This window comes from Balaenoptera physalus (genome assembly GCF_965194825.1).
Source record: "Balaenoptera physalus genome assembly, chromosome: 2".
NCBI lineage: Eukaryota > Metazoa > Chordata > Mammalia > Artiodactyla > Balaenopteridae > Balaenoptera > Balaenoptera physalus.
In genome coordinates, this window is record NC_138883.1 from 11,956,970 (window position 1) to 11,972,917 (window position 15,948).

A 15,948-nucleotide genomic window follows, 5' to 3' on the forward strand; every position below is an offset into this window, starting at 1 on the left:
CATCACCTCCTCCAGGAAGCCTCCCCTGATTGCATAGCCCGAGTAACGTGCTCTGGTACTCTCTGGGCCTCCCTTGTCTAGCATAGGTGACAAGGTCTCTTTACTGGCCCAGCTCCCCTGCTAGTCTTTGAGTCCCCCAGGACAGGGGCTGTGTCAGGCACTGTCGTGTCCCAGGGCTTAGTGGAGTCTGGCATCCAGGAGGTGCTTGTTGGGCCCTCCAGCGAGCCCTTGGTGTGGCTGGGTCATGAGTGGGCGATGGGCCCCAGGGTTCCGGAGATGGGCCTGGGGTGGTGACTCACCCTCCCCCAGCTGCAGGGCAGGGTCCATGAGCTCCATCATGTACTCCACGTTGAGAAGCATCTCCGTGAGATTGCTGCGGGCCAGCACGTACATGAGCACCGGCAGGAAGTCGTCTGCCCCGTAGGACTTCCCTGGGAGAGGAAGGAGGCAGAAGGTGGTGAGTGTGAGGCTCTCCTTGTGAGCCGCTCCCGGCCCAGGGCAAGGGGACAGTGGTTTGCTGGGTGGGGGGTGGTCACCCCTGGAAGAGGAACCTTCCTGTTTTCTCCTGACTCTCATGACAGGGGGCGACCCTGGGATCAGCCTGGTCGGGAGGCCTGAGACACAGTCTGGGTTTAGGAAGAAGGAACCGAGAAAAGTGCCCTCTGCTGGGTGGGCAAGACCCAGCCCCTTCCCCTTTCCCAGCTCTTCCCCTGCAACACCTTCAGGCAAGTTCACGTCACACTTATTCATGGACCCAGAAGCAGCTGTCTGTCTAACACTGACGTCTTTTGGGAACAACACATCTCTCTCTCCACTTGCAAAAGTGAAGCCCTCCCTCGACCAGATGCTACCAGGCCTAAAGTTTCCCCTCCAACCTTCATTCTTTTGGGTTAAGCAGTGCCCTTTCCCTAGGGTTTCTTCTAAAACGTAAATACCTCTGAAAGGAATAACTTATCACTACTGCTTTTGTGGGAGATGTTCCCGGGGCTCAGAGCCTCTTGACAGTAATAGATACCTTGGGGAAGGAGGGGGGTGGAGGTGGGCCTAAAAGATGCCCTGACGGCCTTTCAGGGTTTTTGAGAGAATGAAATGAGAAAAAGAATACGAAAGTGATTCGGTACCCATGGAGCGCAATGGAAAAGTGAGCTATTATTGACATCTCCGTTCTGCTTTCTCAGGCGACCTCAGTTTTTCCACCAGTAAAATGAATCAGCTGATGGGGTTGGTAACACACAGCACTGAAAAGCAGAGTCAGACCCAGACTCCTTACCAGCTATAAGATCGTGGGCTAAGTGTTCTACCTCTCTGAGCCTGCATTTCTAGACACATGTGAACTGACACAGATACGATGACATCCTATGGGGTTTTGGTGAGAATTCTAGGAAATGATTTACAGCGGAGCGCTCTATACCGCCTCCACGGAAATGCCCACTAAGGAAGGACGTCGTTCCTCTTACTCCAGCTCTGTGTTCTGAGCTCTCTGATCATTTCTTTCAAGGTTCTTGTGCCTCTGTGCACAGAATTAGTCAGTTTTGGAGAACATCTTCCATAAACCTTTATGAGCCTGAGACACGACTAAAGAGTTCCTGGGGAAAGATTATTTTGTGCCTGCAGTTGTCTTCCATGTTGATAATTTAATCATTAGAATTCTGGCACACGGGAGATTCTTTTCTTGTTTGATTTATGAATTAGGGAACAAGGCATGTCCGGCAGCATGGATGTGAAACAGTTCTGTGCCTTTTGGAATTCACCTATAACTCATGCATTGGTTAAGAGCTGATTGAATTTTTACTCCGCCTCCAAGAATACCAATTTATTTCTTGGTATTGTATTAATAGCTCACCCAAAAATACAATCAGGCAAGTTCATTTGCTTTTGAGCAGTAGTTCTCAACTAGGGTGATTCTGCCCTTCGGGGGCCATTTGGCAACGTCTGGAGTTGCTTTTGCTACTGGCATACAGGCCAGGGATGTGGCCAAACATAGGACAGCCCTCCATAAAGATGAATTACTCAGTCCCCACACGTCTGTAGTGCTAAGGTGAGAAACCCTGCTTGAAGGGACAGTGACGTTCAGCCAGGAGGATGGTCCAGCTCCAGCCCAAGGTCTGAGGACTTAGAGAGATGGGGAAGGAAGCCCTCTGGACCACGGCTCTGTGCGCGGTGGGGATGGAAAGTGCTTTGCCCTTTTCTTCTTCTCCCCAAGCTCTTCTTGAGAATCTCGGCTGATTCTCAGGAAGGGCTTTGGGGCCCACCTCCTTGGTTCCATGACACTGCGTTCAGCTAGCCCACTGCAGGGGACTCCTTCGACCCCACGTCTGTCCCTCCAACTACCGGTGAGCACTTCCTCTCCGTCTCCCCAGTACACAGAGCACGCACGGCAGAGGTGGTGCTGGGTGAGGGAATGAATGAAGGCTGAGCTCCCAGCAAGAGCTCAGAGCCCAGGCCTGGCGCTGACTTGGATGGGCCTCTACACAGACTCCAGGAGTCCTTCCCCCATTAGGGGGAACTCAGAACGACAACTTCCAACTCAGAATGGCATTCTGCCACCATCACACTCCCATGGGACACCCACTGTGCTGAATCTCGGTTGAACTCCTCGGGCACTTTCACTCCTCTGTGCCTTTGCACACACAGTTCCCTCTGCCTGGACCGCCCTCCCTACCTTTCCCTTACTAACTTCTCCTTGTCCTCCCACATCCTCAAGCACAGCTGGATGGTTCCTGCTCTAGTGCCCATACCCTTGACTGTTTCAGAGCCTGCCCTTTTCCTCGGATTGTGAACTCCCTGAAGGCAGGGTTGGAGGCTATGTGAGCTTGGGCAAGTCACTTAACCTCTCTGAGGCTCTGCCCCATCACTGCCTTCCCAGTCTCCAGCACAGGGCTTGGGATGTAGGACACCAACAGTGAGCTGAACTGGACCCACGTGTGCTCCCACCAGGCACCACTCTGTCTTGCCCATGGTTGGGGCCATGGTCAAGGAAACTAGGATCCATTATGGGCCTTAGACAGGGGTGTGACGGGAATGCTTAACAACCGGCTCTCCAAAGAAAAAAAAAAAAGCTCTGATTTGCAGCATTTGCCAATTTGCATGGCATAAATCTTTCCACAATGGCCAACTTCAAGCTACCAACATGAACATGGAGCGGGGAAGAGATGCAGACGGCTAGCTCCCATGAGATGGTTCGTATCATCACTGACTTAGCACACCAGTGGCCTTGGATTCATCAAGTCCAACCTCACTGTGAGGAAACTGAGGCTCAGGGATGGGAGAAATGTGCTCCAGGCCCCACAGCTGGTCAGTAGAATCTGGGTCTCTCTTCCCTGATGTAGTGAGAAATGCCCACACAGGATCCCTGACCTGAGAGCTATTTGTGGACAAACACGAGCTTTAAGCATCATTTAAATGCACTGGCTCCCACCCGATATCCTAGGGATAGTTAGGGCTGCATTCTCCTTCCCTGAAGCCTGGAGCCCAAGGCTTAGGGCTCGGGGCTCAGCCCTGCACACAGTGGGGCCTCAGGCAGCAGCACTGGGAGGCTGGGGCACAGCTGCAAAATAATTCACCTGTGGTCGAAACATCTGCCTTGCGTGGGTCAGAGATCGCATCCATCAGGCTGTACCTCTGAAAGGCCTGCTGGGCTGCAGCCTGCCTTTCCTGCTGATTCCTGCTTTCTTTTTGCCAAAGTCACATCTGTTTTCCATCTGTAGGTGTTGGGGGAGCCGATTACATTTTAAAGAGCTGGCTGGGGGCCTTATGCGTGTTTCATCAGCTGGGGGATTTTGGAGAAGAAGAGCTCTGATAAAAATGAGCTAAAGCGTGCACACCTGGGTCACACAAACCGTGAGGACACTGGATTAGGAGGCCCCCGACTCGGCCACTTAACCAGCTGTGTGATCTGGGGCCACTACCTCTGAGCCTCACTTTTCTTATCTGCAAACCAGAAGTAATAACAAAACTCAGTCTGTTACTCAGAGCCCTTGTGAGTGTCGAACAAGTGGCTGGATTAAAAATAAAGTTTTGTCTTCTAGGAAGCATTTTCTAAAAGAGGGGTTGGCAAATTTTTTCCGTAAAGGGCTGGATAGTAAATATTTTTAGTTTCATGGGCCACATGGTCTCTGTCCCAACTATTCGACTCAGCCATTGTACAAAAGCAGCCAGAGACACTGTGTAAATGAATGAACGTGGCTGTTTCAATAAAAATTTATTTACGAAATCAGGTGGCAGGCCAGAGTTGGCCTGCAGACCCCGATCTAGAGGAAAGAATCTATCATCTTATCATAACTGCCCCTTGGAATGTGCTGACTGGGCCCTTACTGAAAGTGGGTGCGGCTGGTGCAACGATCCTGGGGCAGCACAGGCACACGACTGTGATCTACTTTGGCCCTAACCCTCCGCCACGATTCCCACCTGAAACCCCTTCCTTCCTCCAGGAAGTTTTAACCCAAGACCTCCACTCCCCACCAGCTACGTTCAGTGCCCTTATAACGGGTTTCCCTGGGCTTGTCATTGAAGAATGGAAAAACAAATACATGTTAACTCAGAGAGGCCTCCCCTGACCTCCCAACCCAGAACAGCAAACTCCTTCACACTCCCCAGACCGCTTAGCCTGTTTTATTCATTCTAGTGGCCTGTTTCAGCATCTGATGATATATTTTGTATTTCTGTTTCCTTGTTTATTAGCTGTCTCTCCCCAGGTAATGAAAGCTTTATGAGGGCAGGGACTTTATCGTGCTCACTGTTTATATCCAATGCCTCAACAGTAGTAGGTGTTTAATAAATATGCTTGCTAAATGAATGAATGAATACCATTTATCTCACTGCAGGGTTGTCGCCTGTTGAATGCTCTGTTTTTCCACTTGAATTGTGACCATCCTAAAAACAGGGGCTGGGTTTTCCTGTTAACATCCATACTGTCAATAGATGTTTGTTGAACTGCTGAATGAACGAACTTATCTGATAAAAACACAGGATGGCAGGAAGTAGAAAGCCTCTAGAACAGGAGGTTTTAAATTTACTTTTGCAGTGGAATCCTTTCGTTAAGGGGTATCTGGTACAGAACTTGGCTGCTCTGGTCGATCAGAGTCGGACAGCAGGGCTGGTTTGCTGTTTCCCCTCCTCCCCCCTTCCCCTTGCAAGATGTCCCCAGTCCCTCGAGAGTTCCCTGGGACCAGTTGGAAAACCACTGGTCTAGTTTGAACTCCCAGCTGCACAGATGAAAGAGCTGGAGCCCGAGGGAGGGAGGTTCCCTGTAGTCTGTGGCTGATGTGAGACGAGAAGCCAGCCTCTCTCCCACTGAGCTTCCCAAAGCGACCCTTTTGGGTTGCTTGTGCTTTTTGCAGATGCTGCTTAAGTCTCAGTTCTGCTTTGAGCAACACTGGATCCCTGAGGAAATCACTCCAGCTCCCTGGGTTCCTCTTCGGAGAGCTCAGCCCACAAGCCAGTCAGCCACACAGGCTGTGGGTGCAGAGACCAGAAGCCAAAAGTCCCAGCCTGGCTGGAAAACTCATGAAGCCACTGTGATTGGGCCTGGCCTCCCTGAGGTCATCTCTGACCCCAGGTCACCCTAGAGAGGCAGGAGAACACAGCAATCCAGCACAGGACCTGGATCTAAGTCCCAGGGCCACCAGTCACCTGCTCAGGTGTGACCCTGAGCTTGCTGCTTCACCTTGCCGGGACTCAGTTTCCTTGGCTGTAAAATGGGGATAACAACAGTGTCCACACCTCGTGGGGGTGGTTGTGATGTTTCAGTGACGAGACAGATAGAAAGTGATTAACATGGTGGCTTCTGGGTTATTGGACTGTGAGAAATGTTACAGATAGTTATTATGCAAGACAGGAGGGTAACGTGGCTTCTAATCCTCAGAACATGACATCTTAGAGGTCCTGAACCCCATTTCTGTTGTGGGCATAAAAACAAGGTTATGCTTTGCTTCCAGGCCTGGCACATATGTTCTCTGTCTGTCTCTCTCTGTCACCTGCATGTCAATGCCCAGGGGGACTTAGAAAGCCTCCCTCAGCCTGGATCCCTGGATGACTATGTGGAGCAGAGCCCACTCCCCGCTCCCCAACCCTCCTCCATCCAATTGGACTTACATGCGTGAGAAATAAATCTGTACTGAGTTAGAGATTGCAGGGTTCATCTGTTACAGCAGAAAGTATTTCCTTAACTAATTATCTATTTACTTACCTATCTATGTCTATTTCAAAGAGACCAGATAGAAATCTACCATAATACTAATGATCTTTTTCTACAATAAACATTAGTGACCTTGGTCAACAGAAATCAGTTTAGATTTTTTAACATTGAATTTTAGAAACCAACAGACTGACCTCCCTCTCTGTCCTGTCTACCCTCAGTCAATGTCATAGGCCTGTCGATCCCTGCATCTGGGGTCTCCCAACCCCCGCCTCTGCCCCTGCCTGAGCCAGCTACACAGACTCTGGAAGGAAGAGAAGAAAGCAGCCCGCTGGCCTTCACTGCCCTCTCGGATGTTGCCTGCTCTTTATTCTTTAAGAAAGAGTCCCACATTTGCGTGAGCTGCATTCTTCTTTCCTTCCCCCAACTCCTATCTTATGGAGGAGTTCTTGGGCTTGAAGCTATTTTTCCCCAACAGCAGGGCCAGCCCTGAATGCTAGGTCTTAGACACTGAAGAGGTGGCAATAGCTTGTTTGTCCAAGTAATGGGAGAGATGATTCTAGAAGTTCTAACTGCTCTCACCGAGCCTCATGCGGTCTGCTCATCCAGTCTGCTCCTGGCTGCAGGACAGAGGGCCAGGTCTATCCAAAGCCATTTGTCTCCGTGAACTCCCCACCGTACCTGACACGGGCCCCTAAACCTGCTATAGAGGAGGAAGCACTTGATCAGGATTCGGGAACTTTGGGATCTGTTCCCAGGCTGGCTGCTTGGTACAGTGATGGAAGCACAGGCTCTGGAGTAAGGATATCCTAGCTTTGAATCCTGGCCCATCTGTATCATGGGCATTAACAGCAACTACCTTTCTGGAAAAGACAGCCTGGCCCGTTACCTCAGGTTTTGTGTCTCCAAGTTCTGCCTTTCCCATTGTCCCGGCCGGTCTCGCCAGCAGCCAGGCCGTGTGGATACCAGTTACTATTGCCAGCATCGTGCAATGGGAGAGACGGGCCGGTGGAGCTTCTTTCCTGGACTTGAGGGGCTGGGGCAGGGTGGGTGGGGGGGAAGGGCAGTTTTCTGCGTAGAGTGGGTCAGCGGTGGAGGCCGGCGGCAGCCAAGCCGGCGCTGTCCTCCACGGCGGGGCTGGGGACCACACTCAGAGTAGCAAAGCGCTGGAAGCGTCTGGTGGGTGAGGGGGTGAGGGTGCAGGAGGGGAGCGGGGCCGGGTGGCCGGACGTTGTGAACAGAAGGCCTGGTCCTAAGGTCACTACATGTCAAAGTCAGAAGAGAATTTAAGAGTCAGTCCGGATCTGGCTGAAAATGCCTAACCTCAGTCTAATCATGCGGAAACATCTGACAAACACGAAATGAGGAACTTTCGTGACAAAGAAAAGATGGGGAGGGGGCAGGGAGGGAAACCTGTATTCCTTAAAGATGCCAATGCCATAAAAGACAAAGAAAGGCTGTAACGTTCCAGATTAAAGGAGGCAACTAAATGCGATAGCTGACCTTGGATTGGACCCTGAACTGGAGGAGGAAATGCTAATAAGAGCCTTGTTAGATCAGTGACCACCTGGAATACAGGCAGTGCAGTGGAGAAAAATGGTGTATTGATGTAAATTTACGAAGCAGACAACTTTAATGTGGTTATGTGAGGGAATATCCCTATTCTCAGAAGTATTTAGGGGTAAAGGGCCAAGATGTATGTAACTTGCCCTTATATGATTCAGGAAAAAATTACATATGCACAGAGAGAGTATAAATGATAAAGCAAATGACGTAAGATATTAACAGTCCACAAGGGGTAAGTGGATGTTCCTATTTTAATGTACTGTTCCTATTCTTGAAGTTTCTGAAGTCTGAAATGTTTTCCAAATGAAAGGTTTTCTCAAAAAGCCAAAAAATTCATCAGCAGAACTGGTTATTTCAAACAAAATCCCAGGTGGAACCCTGCGTGTAAAACAGGGACAAGCAGGGTTGTCTGGGGTCAAGCCCAGTCCTGTGTCCCTCTGGTGGCCCCTGGGGTGCCTCCTGGAACCCAGCTTGGAAACCACTGAGTGGCTGCATCCTCCACATTTGGAGCGGCCATTCCTGCATCCTCACATCTACTGGACACCCAGCCACACATCTGGTCGCATCTGAGCCTCGCCACAGCCCCGAGAGGGGTGTTCCCAGCCTCTTTTTGAAACCAGAGGCTCTGGAAGATTAGTACCTCCTCGGGGCCACGCAGCCCAGGGGTTTTCTATGTGCTCCCCCCACCTCTACCCTGCACGGCAACCTGGAAGGCAGGTCTTATCATCCCCACCTTACACACAAGCAGAGGCCCCATGAGATTCAAGTCTAAGGCTACAGCACTGAAGCTGGGTTCAAACCCATGTCCTTGAACGAACCCTCACATCCCTGCTCTTCTTGGCAGAACTGCTTCCTCTCAGGTGAAGAGGCTGAGGCTCCGAGTGGGGCAGCCCAGGCCTGCTCGGGGCACAGGTGAGACTGGAAGCCGCTGGGTTCACGGGCCGGTGCTCGCTCAGCAGTGGGAGGGGAACCCGCTGTCTGGCTCTTGCCAAGAAACCCACCTGTTCCTGGTGGGTCTGTTCCTGGTGGGGAATCTTCACACGGAGCCTTGATCCCGCCCTGAATTTCTGGGCTCAGATCTCCCTGTCTGGAGCTGGCTTCTGAATCAGCAGAGAGGTTCCTGTCTCCCTGCCCCGGCGCTCCTGCCCCCCCCCACCCCAACCTCCAGCCAAGGACAAGGAAACTATGAGCGTCCTTGTTCTGTTCAGTGTTTCACGGGCTGAGCTCCGGCAGTGCCTCTCTGTCTTTCTTTTCCCTCAGATTTAGCCATTCCCTCCCCCATTCCCTGCTCGCTGCTAAGTTTTTAGTAAGTAAATTCACTGTCCGCAAAACTCACAGTGTTTGAAGCCACTGCCAAGGCACTGAGTGCTTAAAAGAACTGCAGGCTTCTGAGTAAACGGAGACTCGCTGAGGATGCAATTGCCCATTTCAGGCCCAAAGCTGCCTCCCTGATAACGGCTCAGGGTCTGTAGAGCCCTGGGCCCTGACTTTGCCCCGAGCCCCCGCAAGGCAGGGAGAATGACTGCCCAAACGAGAAGTTCAGAAGGGGAAGGTAACTGTCCTTGTTAAGTGCCAGCCACTGGGCTGGATGCAAACTGCAGACTCATCTCAGTCTCACAACAGCCCCGTAACGTGGGTGTAGCTGTGCTGACTTAACACAGGCGAAACTGAGGCTCAGAGCACCGAAGTAACCTGAACACAATCACATAGCTGGGAAGGAAACCTGGATCTCTCTCTTCCACGTTCCTCCAAGGTCCCAGGCCCGCCTGTCTGTTCTCGCTGAGGCTGCTCCCAGCGACGGGTCCTACGGGGCTTTGTCTCTTTTCCTGCCTTGATCCAGTTGCTCCCTCTACACACCATGCAGGACACCCCCTGAGCCTGCCTCCCTCCCCCGCTGCTGATCTGGGGCTGCCTCCCTCTGAGAAGGTCTGAGAAGGTTCCTGGCCAGCCCTCTGCCACGCCACAATGGGGACTTGACCTCCAGTCTCACACCACTGCTGTGGGCTCCTGGACAGCTTTCCGGGTTCCACACCCCTGGGACAGAGCAGGTCCACCTCTGAGAGCTCTGGGGGGTGCAGGCTGCTTGCTGACCCCCACCTTACTTCCTTGGAGATTTCTGAGGTGGTTTCTCAGCTGTGGAACTCACACGCTGGCCTGTCCTCTGGACTCTACACCGCATGGGACACCCCATCTCGAGGTCTGACTTCCACCCCATGAAGAAAACCCTCCACTTCAGCATCCCGTCTCCACTGCTACAACCCTCTCTCTTCCAATCACATTTCCAATATTATGATAAAGGGTTAATGTGCAGCTGTAACTCAGGGTGGCATCTGCTTACGGGGAACAGTATTCATTCTCCCGATTGACTGTTGGACCCAAGTCAGTTTAATCCAAAAGAGTGACTCCAACCTGGAACTGTGGCCTGTTCCAGGCCTGTGAGGAAGTTTTTCTAGGGTGAGGGGACCTTGCACCATCCCCCAATCACACACTAACAAATGTTTTCTGTTGGCCTGTGGCCACACTCGCCTGCCCTTCTCCAAGGCCGATGGAGAATCCCTCCCCTAAAACAGCCACCACTGGTCGAGCCTGCTAGGCACCATGCATTGAGGTTGACATTTTACATATGCTGTTTCCAATATTCACAAGTGACCAAGCGTGGCTTCTGAACCATTAGGGGTCTTAGTTTTGCCTCTTTGTAAAACAGCTTCCTCAGATGAGGAAACTGGGTCTTATGGGGTTAAGTAAATCACTCAAGGTCACACAGGTAGTAAGTGACAGATCAGGAATTTGAACCTAAGTCTGTATGGCTACAGAGGTAACAATCCTTCCACTCTCCATTACCATGGCTGTCATGTACAGTTACACAGGTTGCTTACTGCACAGAGACATCCAGCTGAAGCGGTAGTCAGGGGATGAAATCCAGCCAGCATTCTGTCCAGTAAGGTGTGCACCACGGTGCAGTGATGCCTGAGCTTGTCTGCCTGGAGGAGCGCTGGGGTAAACTGATTATAAATGGTCCTAATGATTCCCTTCCCTACATCTGCACCCCTTGCTATGTGCCTTTGCAGCTCTTCTCATCAAGAAGGGAAGTCTGGTTCCTCACCCCTTAAATCTGGGCTAGTCTTGTGACTAAACGAGTCAGTGAAATGTGTCAGACTGGCGTTGTGCCAGTTCAAGTCCATACCGAGAGGCCTTGGAGGCTGTGCTTGCCCACTTGGACCCAAACTACCACCATGGGTACAAGCTTGGGCTAACCTGCTGGAGAATGAGAAACACGTGGCCCAGTCACCCCCATCCCAGACCAGTCAATAGCCGATCAACCACCCAACACATAAGCAAGGCCATCCTAGCCCAGCCAGCCTCCAAACGACCCCCTCTGACCACAGACCCTCGAATCAGCCCAGCCAAGCTCAGGCACACCTGACCAGATCAGTGTAACTGCCCCACTGACTTCTGTAACTGATTTATGTGGCCATTACGGGTTGAATTGTGTCCTTCCAAAATTCATATGTTGAAGTCCTAGCCCTCAGTACCTCGAAATGTGACCTTATTGGGACATTAGGTCTTTGCCGATATAATTAGCTAAGATGAGGTCATACTGTTGTAGGGTGGGCCCCTAATCCAATATGACTGACATCCTTATAAAAAGGGGAAGTTTGGACACAGACACGTACACAGAGAGCACACCATGCAAAGACTGGAGTGATGCTGCCACAAGCCAAGGAACTCCCAGAAGCTAGAAGAGAGGCCTGGAACACCTCCTTCCTTACAGCCTTTAGAGGGAGTAGGGCCCTGCTGACACCTTGATCTGAAACTGCCAGCCTCCAGAACTGTGAGACAATAAATTTCTGTTGTCACCAGTTTGTGGAACTTTGTTACGGCAGCCCTAGGAAACGAACGTAGCACCTTTTCCTAATTCATACAAAGGCACAGTATGGGCTGGCTTCCTTGGCTGCTTCCAGTGTGGCAGCCAACCATGGCTCTCCTCCCGGCCCCCAGGGAACCCACCGTGGCTGCTCCTGCCCCAACAGACTTCTGAATCTGGGAAGGCTTCTCCAGTGCTTTCCAAGGGCTCTGGAGTTGTTGAGGGGAAGGGGTCACAGCCTCATACGATATCGCTGCTCCAGGGATCCGGAGAGCGCCCCCAGCCCGGGTCCCTCCCGGTTGCCCACCTACCTGGGTTGCCGAGGGCCATGGAGTCGTAGATGAGCTTACAGGTCTTGAGCAGGGTGGAGATCTTCTTCTCGGGCGAGTAGGCCTTGTGCATGCTGGCGAACTTCTGCAGGATCTTCTCCATGATGGGCACCTCCGGCACGCTGGTGGTCACGCCCAGGTCGGTGGTCGTGGTGGCTAGGATCACCAGCTGGTTCTCCTTGAGCTGCTGCAGCGAGCCGTCCTTGCTGTGGATCTCACGCAGGCATGAGTTGATGGCTTCCTTCAGGGGCTTCAGGACACACTTGTACAAGGCAGACTCCACAATGGCTTCTGCAGGTGGGCGAGAGCAGGAGGGTGAGGAAACCAGCTGCAGGGATCCTGCCCCCACGTCTTGTTGCCCGGCAGTGTGGCTATCCCCATCCCATGTCCCTGGAAGGACATACTCACAGCCCCGGCAGGTACAGCCCACAGTTCTGACAGGTGAGACAGTGTAGTACATTCAACAGAAAGCCACACTGCCAAGGGCACAGGAGCCACACATGGTATCTAATGCTTTTCACAGGGCCTGGCACAGATTAAATCTCACAGGGCTGCTTACTAGTACACCACCTCAGAGAGCACTATGCACATGGGAGTTGTGCAGTATACAACCTGTGCAGCTGTACCTGGAGGGCCTGGGTGCCCGATAAATGTTTGGTAGAGTTACTCTTGATGTGTCTCTTTCAATTACCAGATCCATTTGAATCTAGTCTCAAGAATACAGTATAGCCAGAACCTGACTTCTTACCATTTCCACGGCTACCACCTTCACCTAGGCTGTCATCATCTCTTACCTGAGTTATGTTAATAGCCTCTTGCCCTGGTTTCTTTTAGTCCATTCTCAACACAGCAACCAGCATAATCTTGTTATACCATGTTTGATCATGACATTCCTGTGCTCAGAACCCTGTAATGGCTCCCATCTCATGCACAATAGAAGCTGAAGTCTTTCCCGTGGCCCACAAGCGCCCTCTGTGACCTGCCCCTGTGACCTCTCTCACTCATCACCTTGTTTGCTCCCTGTGCTCATACTGCTCCAGCTACCTTGGCCTTCTTGCTGTTCTGCCAACCGGCCAGGCTTGCTCCTACCTCGGGGCCTTTGCACTTGCCATTCCCTTTGCCTGGAGAAATGCACATGGCTATCCACATGGCTTATTCCTTCATTGTTCAAATGTCATCTTATCCCAGAGGCGTCCTGATGGGCTAGTGGAATGAGAATTAGGCATCTCTGATCTCACAGCAACTGTGCAACATACATGCCATAATCCCCACTCTACAGATGGACCAACTCAGGCTCTGCTGGTGCAGGTCACACAGCTAGTTGGGGTCTAAAAACAAGGATTTGAACCCATGTCAACTTGACACCAAGGCAATGTTCAGCGTTGGTTGACAGTAGGGAAATATTCTTGGAAAGTCTTTTTTGGCTCCACCCGATCCCCAGGGTCTCAGCTATTGGCCCAGTAGGGGAGGTCCCAAGTCCTGTCCCTGTAGGGAAGACACCTGAGCTGCTCTATCCCTGGGAGGTGAGGGAGGGGCCCATGTCCCCACGGCGAGTCTCAGTAGAGGCCAAGATAACCCTTCCCCGCCACGCACGCCTAGGGTTGGCCCACGTCTGGGGCTGGGGCTGGTCCTGGCTGTCTTGGTCCTCATCCTGATGCCTCCCTCTTCCCCTTTGCTTTTCCAGCCTCTTCAACAGGACAGCACACGGCTGCCCTTGCCTCCGTCACCCCACTCCCATCTATCCTTCCAGGCCCTCAGAGCCTCTGCAGCTAGAGGCGTGCTGACCCGGAGGCAGGGACCTGCGGTCAGCTTCCCCACCGCCCCTGGCTCCCGTGTAACCTTGGCCAAGTCCATTCCCTTTCCCGGGCCTTTTTCCTCATCTACAGAATAAGATGGTCCATGCCCTCTAGGGTCCCTACATCTCTGCAGCCACCAGGTCTCCTGCAGGGACTGACTCTGACCCTCAGCAGCTATGCATGTTAGTGCTTTTTTTTTTTTGTGCCGCTAATCGCTCCTGGTGACTTGTCTCCCTAACGAAACCAGGAGCATCCTGAGGGTGGGGGGTCCCGCCCAGCTCTCAGGTGGTTGAGATTCTGCCATCTAACTGGGCCCAGGGGCCGAACTCAGAAGGAAGAGACAGAACAGCAGAGGGGTCAGTTCACGGAAAGGGAGGATCATCTGGGATTATCCCTGGCTCCCACCCGCTCCCAGCCCCTGCCCAGGATGGGCACCGACCTAGCTCCTCCTCGGAGTGCAGGGCGGGGTCCACCAGGGCCTTGAGCTCGGTGCTCTGCAGCAGGTAGCTCTTGAGCTGCGTCATCACGGTGCGGATCTCCTGCAGCATCTCCATACTGGAGGTCTGGTGCGCCATCATCTCCAGGCTGTACACTTTGTAGTCCTGCACCAGGTTGCCGAAGTACGAGGCCTTGTCCTGGGCCAGCTCCACCACCTTCTTGTACAGCTTGCGGTTGTTGGAGAGGAAGGCACTGAAGACGCTGGTGAAGCTCACGAAGCTCAGGCGGTGGCGGGCCTTGCCCAGGATCATCGACGACTTCTTCTTCATGCCGGGGCTGCTGAACTGCTCCAGCTCCTCCTCCGTGCTGCTGGTCGAGTAGGAGTCCTGGTCTGTGGCCGAGGAGGGCACTCCCAAGCTGTCTGAGAGGGAGGCCAGGGAGCCCTTGAACTCCGGGGTGCTCTGGGGCCGGGCCCCGGCCCGGGCACGCGGGCTCTGAGTGCCAGCTGTGGGGGCAGGACCTTGGCCTTCTCCAGGTGGACCAGGTGTGGGGTTCTCGGGGGCCTCCCCGTCCGTGGAAAGCTCGGCAGTCTCCAGGGGAATTGGGAGGACCGAGGCCAGCTGCCGGGAGAGCCGTTTCTTCCTGGGAGGTGGGACTGGGGGTTGTCGAATCTTCCTCGGAGGCTCTGGCAGGCTGCCCAGATTGCCGGCTTTGGCCACTGCTTCCTGGCCTTGCTCTGTGGTTCTCTGAGGCCTGTCCCCAGGGCTGTCTGAGGTCCCCTCGGGAGGCAGGCGGAGCGGGGATGCCCTGGAAAGACCCGCCGGGTCCCCCTCTGCTGCCGCCCCCCTGTCCGCCTTCCCTGCACTCTGGTCCTCCAGGGAGACCTTCTCCGCGATGCGGCGTCTGGGAGGGGCGGCGGGGAGGCTCTTCTTCGTGGGCACTGGAGGGACGGGGGCCTGCAAGGGGCTGGGGGCTGCCCCCGGCTTCACCTCGTCCTCCCTGAGGGGGCCCAGGCCTGCGAGGGGACGTGGGAGCCTCTCACAGGCTGTCATGGGTGGCTGGCTTGGAAGCTCCGGGGGGCTTGGGGTGTGGGGTGCCAGGCGGGGGGCAGACGCTGGGGGTGAGGGAGGAAGGGCCTCCGGATGCAGATGCGGGGTAGCAGCCGCCGAGGGAGAACTGGGCAGACGGCAGGCCAGAGGGGGGGCAGGGGGAGGAGGCCGGCTGGAGCCGGGGGGATGGAGAGGGAGCGGCGGGGGAGGGGGTGCTGGGCGGCGAGGGGCCCACCTGGAGGTGGGTGAGGTAGCGTCGGAGGTGGGAGGCGACAGGCGCAAGGGGCAGCTTCCTGGGGGTGGCTGGTCAGCCGGCAGGGAGCTGCCGCAGTCCTCGATGAAGATTGGATTCACAAACCACAGGCGGCCGTTTCCTAAGGACAGCTCGATTTCACACGAGCAGTTTTCGTAATGGGCAGATGACCTGAGAATGGAGGCGGGGGGCGCTCCCGGGGCTGGGTCTCTCGGGCCCTCCACTGGGCTCCCACCTCCTCGCCGGGGGTTCAGCGAGGAGTCCCAGAAGCCTGTCGAGATGAGGGAGGGAGAGGCGGTCAGTCCTGAAGCCGGGCCCCAGCCTGGCCGGGGCGGTGTCTGTGGGCTGCGCGGGGGGCAGGGCGAGGGAAGGCCGTGCAGTGCTTGCTTCACCGCTCCGAGGGTTGGTTTCCCCTCTTGGACTGTTTTAAACCTCTCCCACTACTTCCTGCCTTGAGAGGGGAAGCCCCACGCCATCCTCCCCTGCGGTGCCGGGCTGGGGCCTGGACGGCGCTGG

General features: G+C 54.0%; 1 protein-coding gene across 3 annotated transcripts in view; it reads right to left on the reverse strand.

The window, feature by feature from the left end:
* The window catches only part of RIN3 (Ras and Rab interactor 3), a 120,837-nt gene that overhangs the window by 9,383 nt on the left and 95,506 nt on the right, over positions 1-15,948 (reverse strand). For 2 of the 3 annotated variants that reach the window (XM_082451231.1, XM_082451229.1), the window contains exons 6-8: positions 14,132-15,703; positions 11,879-12,187; positions 300-431 (exon numbers count right to left, since the gene is read on the reverse strand). In XM_082451231.1, coding sequence (XP_082307357.1) covers positions 300-431; positions 11,879-12,187; positions 14,132-15,703 — 2,013 coding nt within the window. The remainder of the gene's footprint in view (positions 1-299; positions 432-11,878; positions 12,188-14,131; positions 15,704-15,948) is intronic. The other variant, XM_082451230.1, reaches the window with a different exon arrangement.